At 42.0% G+C, this 4,547-nt stretch overlaps 1 protein-coding gene across 1 annotated transcript in view; it reads right to left on the bottom strand.

Moving 5' to 3' along the window:
* LOC109840753 (probable protein phosphatase 2C 51) overlaps positions 1–1,292 on the bottom strand; it is a 6,996-nt gene extending 5,704 nt beyond the window's left edge. The window contains 3 exon segments of the mRNA XM_020409505.1: positions 834–934; positions 937–999; positions 1,002–1,292. Coding sequence (XP_020265094.1) covers positions 834–934; positions 937–999; positions 1,002–1,032 — 195 coding nt within the window. The 5' untranslated portion in view covers positions 1,033–1,292.

The following is a 4,547-nucleotide window of genomic DNA, read 5'->3' as shown; positions in this document are numbered from 1 at the left end:
TCCCCCCCCCCCCCACCCCACCCCAAAAAAAAATTGCAACAAGAAGCAATAATTGCACATATGAAAGTGAGATGAACTTTAATGCCTTATAGCTAAAACGAAATTGGTACAAGCATAAGTTCTTGTGCTTGGTACATTCACATCCACTCATTTAAATAGGGGACCACATTCACGTTGGTTGAAGAGTGAAAGAGAATGAGACACCTCACTACAAATTCATGCTTGGTATTAAGTTCCTGCATCCCAAAAAAACTCTAGCAACAAGAAGCAAACCAAGTAGATTTTAGTAGCGCGTGAAAAAAAATTGCACCAAACCAAGTAGTTTTTAGTAACGTGTGAAAAAAATTTGCACCACAACACAAACAACAGTATCAGACGTTGATACCTGGTAAACCCAAACCAAGTCCACACAAGAAAAATTGCACCAAAACATAAAAGCTAATGGTTGAGGGATCCAAATTGTAAATTCCTCAACAGAGCAGGAAAAAATCCACAACGGTGGGGTATATTTCCCACCGTGAAAAAAAACCCACAAGGACTACCTTTTATCAGGTGCTATCAGGATACAAGTATATTTAAAGATTTAAAAATTAAAAGGATAATTCGTCAAAATTCTCAAAGATTCATAGCAAACTGATGCATCAAAGAGCAGTTTTCCGTAATTATATCAAAAACTAAGTGCTGAATTGATAAAAACCTATTCTTTTTCGAGAAATGGAACCAATTATAGCATGAATAACACATGCTAACCCAGAAAAAAAAAATAAAAAATAAAAAAATACTATTTTTTAATCCTAATTCAACAAGTTCAATAAAAGATCGAATCCCTATACCTTATGATCAGACGAAAGCGGAACAGCGACCCCACCTCTCGACAAACCCCCTCGAATCTCCGCAGTTGCCACCACAATCTGAGTGGATCCCACCACCGCACGACCGCGGTGGACCCCACTGTCCTCTCCGTCGCCTCCGCCCTCGATCCGCCCGCCGCCGTCGCCACTCCTCGTCAACCCTGGCGAAGCACTCGACCATGACCTCCCTCCACCTCCTCACCGGCCCATCCCCTCCGGCCAGTTCTCCGCTCGCCACGTCAGCAAGAACAGCGTGCAGCTCTCCCTACCACGCCGCCGCCACCTGAGGACCGCGTGGCCGTCGTAGACACCGAAGAAGTCGTACTTCGACGTCTCCGGCCGCTCTCCGATCGCCGGAAGCACCGTCAACGCGTCTCCATCTCCGCCGCCTTCCAAGAATCGACACCGACCCGTGCGATAAGCACGGGAGCTTAGTTGCGGGCGGCGTCACCTCATCTCCGATCTCGCCGTCGAGTCAAAACCGTAACTTCCCCAGCGCCTAATTCCATCACGTCGGAGTCCGAAGGCGTTGACTCGACGTCGTAGAAGACTGAGGAGAGGAGGAAGACGAAGAAGAGACGAAGACGCCGTCGATGACGTGTCCGATTTATTGCGGACTCGCTTAACTGAACCGTTTGTGTCGGCTGCGTCGATCTCAGACGGCGGATCTCCTGCCGCCGCCGGCGGAGAGGTATGGTACTTCTTGCAAAAATCACCCTCGTCTTTTTTCATAATTATTTCCGTTTCTTGTTCCTTAATTTTTTGTCCTCCCGGCACGGTTAAAAGAGAAGAGAAAATGGAAAAGTGTGTTGGGGTGGAGTGAATATCCTATTGTTAAATAAGGTGCTGGGTAAGTATCAACCGTTGGGTCTAAAAATTCCACTAGATGATAGACACGCGTCTAATAATAGGAGATCTCCGTACGGTAGGCGAATCAGGACGTGGATATTTTTGCGAGAGACGTGGACGGTCCAGATTGGGTCTCTCTCACACGTGGCCGACCTGACGGTGTCGTTTGGGATCCTCGCTTCGAAGCTGAGAATCGCACTTTTTTCGTGGCCCTAATGTGCCCTCACAAAGCGTTTCTATGCGGGTACGATCGCCTGTGCTCCAACAGCGAAGATCTATGATGTTGAGGCCGATCGTACAGAGATCTGCACGTGAAGAGATTGTATGCGTGGAGTTTAACGAGGTTCGGGGGTGAGGGGGACGCGTGTCTGCCTGGTCGGGCAGCGGCGAGTGCGGAACGGGCAGTGCGGGCAGAAGAACGGGCAGCTAAACGGCGTCTCGCGAATCCGGAACCGGATGGCGGGGGGGGGAGAAGACACGTGGCAGTTTAGGCAGGTTGATCTTTGTTTTTTCCAGATTTGTTTAATGAAGTGCGGGGAGTGACTCTGGTCAACAGAACCTAGTTAAGATTCAACAAGTGCGTGCTAGTTTGATCAGGAGATATTTTAACTTGGTTAAAGCATTAAAAGATTAGACGCGTGTGTCTGAGAGCATGTGGGATTGGAGTTCCCTGTACACCGAAATCATGGGGTTATATCTCCTTCTCACTCAGAAGTAGGGGTGTACATCCGGCCCGGTCCTACCCGGGAAACTAGGCTCCACGTGCCGGGTAAATCGAAGCCCGAGCCGGGCCCAGCCCGCTCGGGAAACCGGGCTCGGGCTGGGCAAACGAAGCTCGGGCCCGGGCCTAAACGGGCCGGGCTCCGGGCCGGCCCGGTTTTTTTTATTTTTAAAATTTTAAAAAAATAATAAATCATAAAATATACCTAAAAATTACAGAAAATAACATAAATTTTTTTAATAGCTTAAAATGACATAAATTATAAGTATAAAAAATTATAAAAATAAAAGATGATAAAAATAATTTTTTTATTGATAATTAGTAAATCCTTTGCAATTATAAATTTATTTTAAAATTCGTCGCATCACAATAGATGAGTAAATCCCAACTAGGTTGGCACCTACTCACCCATCACTATCATTTGTAACTTTTTCCGAAATAATTCGTTACAAATTTAAAACTAAGAAATAAAAATTACAATTTGATGAATATCATCTAATATTTATATCGATCTGCTAGTCCCAACTCTTTAAATTTATCTTCAATTATAGCAATCTGATCGATGTCTTGTGTTCGCTTCTCGTACTTCCACCAATCTTGTAAGCACATCACCGCTTGTGCAGTATACGAATCTAAGCATGTCCTGTGGTCGTCGATCAAACGTCCTGCTGTGCTGAAGGCAGATTCTGAAGCTACCGTCAAAACCTGCATTGATAGTAAGTCACGAACCATGATGGAAAGTATAGGGTATGAAACTGATCCATATACTCTCTACCATTGCAAAATATCTAAAGTATTTCCTTAACTTTTAACTAAGAAAGCAGAAAAATATTCATCTAATTCAGAAACCTCTAATCCTGAACCAATTCCAGATTCACCAGTTAGTTCAGCTACCATTGCATACCTATCAAAATTTACACTTTTACCTCGACTTGTGCTCGAAGCCGAAGGCGCTGAAGCTGTAGACTGTTATGCAACTACACCATGTCTAGCTGCATACTCATCATATAATGTTTAAAAATAATTTATGTTGGCCTTCTTGTTTTGATGATGTTTAACAAACAATTTACTCCTAATGTTATTTGTCTAGTGTTTGTGTTTTCGTATTTATTCTAGGCAAACAACGAGTTGGATGATGAATGGAATTGCGCATTCACGATCATATCCAATGGATGTTGGCAGAATTGTGGAATGAAGCCTACGAATTCAAAGTTAAAGATTCAAGTTCAAGCTTCATCCGCAAGTGTACCAAGATAGAGCTTCGTTGAAGATCACAAGCTTAGGTATATTTAGTTTAGGTTTATATTATGTGTGTTAGTACTTTAAGCTCAATCATATACACACATACACGTTTTGGTTTTGTATATATATAGTTATATATATACATATATGTTTTGGTTTGATAGTTTTCAAGTTTTACTATGAAACAATTGAATATAATTAGAAAACATATTTTTGTTTCATACTCATATGCATATATATGATTTCATCAATATCAATTTTATTTAGTTCAATGAAATCATGTTTTAGTGCATTATATGTGTATTTTGATAAAATACTATATTCATTGTTTATAGACTTTATAACAATAGTTTACATCTTTCTTCAAGTCTATAAAATCATTTTGTATTGTTTCAAAACATGGTTAAGCTAAAATGTCAAAACTCATATGTTCACATTTTCATGTTTTGGACTATTTTGCAAGATAATGATATTTTTTATTTGGGAGGTCCTTTCTGAAAACCAGTTTTTGTAACATGTGTATTATCATGTCTACAATCATTTCCCAAAGTTTTATATTTTTCTGAATTTATTTGATATTTTTAAACATGGTTTTAAAATCAAAAAATTATTTCAAAAGCCTGTATATTTTCTGTATCAGTTTGCGGTCGATCGCCACGGTCGATCGCCTGCAGTCCAGAAACCCAGCTTACCTTTTTATGGCTCCCCCCCGACCGTCACGGTCGACCGTGGCTCATCCAGATACTTTCACGGTCGACCGCCACGGTCGACCGCCAGCTTTTCAAAACTGTTCTTTTGGATTTTGTGCTTCGCGGTCGACCGCCAGTTTCTCACGGTCGACCACCGAACTGATGATTGCTTTCCAACGGCTATATTCTGATTTG

Source organism: Asparagus officinalis, chromosome 5 (genome assembly GCF_001876935.1).
Source record: "Asparagus officinalis chromosome 5, Aspof.V1, whole genome shotgun sequence".
Classification (NCBI taxonomy): domain Eukaryota; kingdom Viridiplantae; phylum Streptophyta; class Magnoliopsida; order Asparagales; family Asparagaceae; genus Asparagus; species Asparagus officinalis.
The sequence above is the reverse complement of the archived record's forward strand: the minus strand, read 5'-3'. Positions and strand labels throughout refer to the sequence as shown.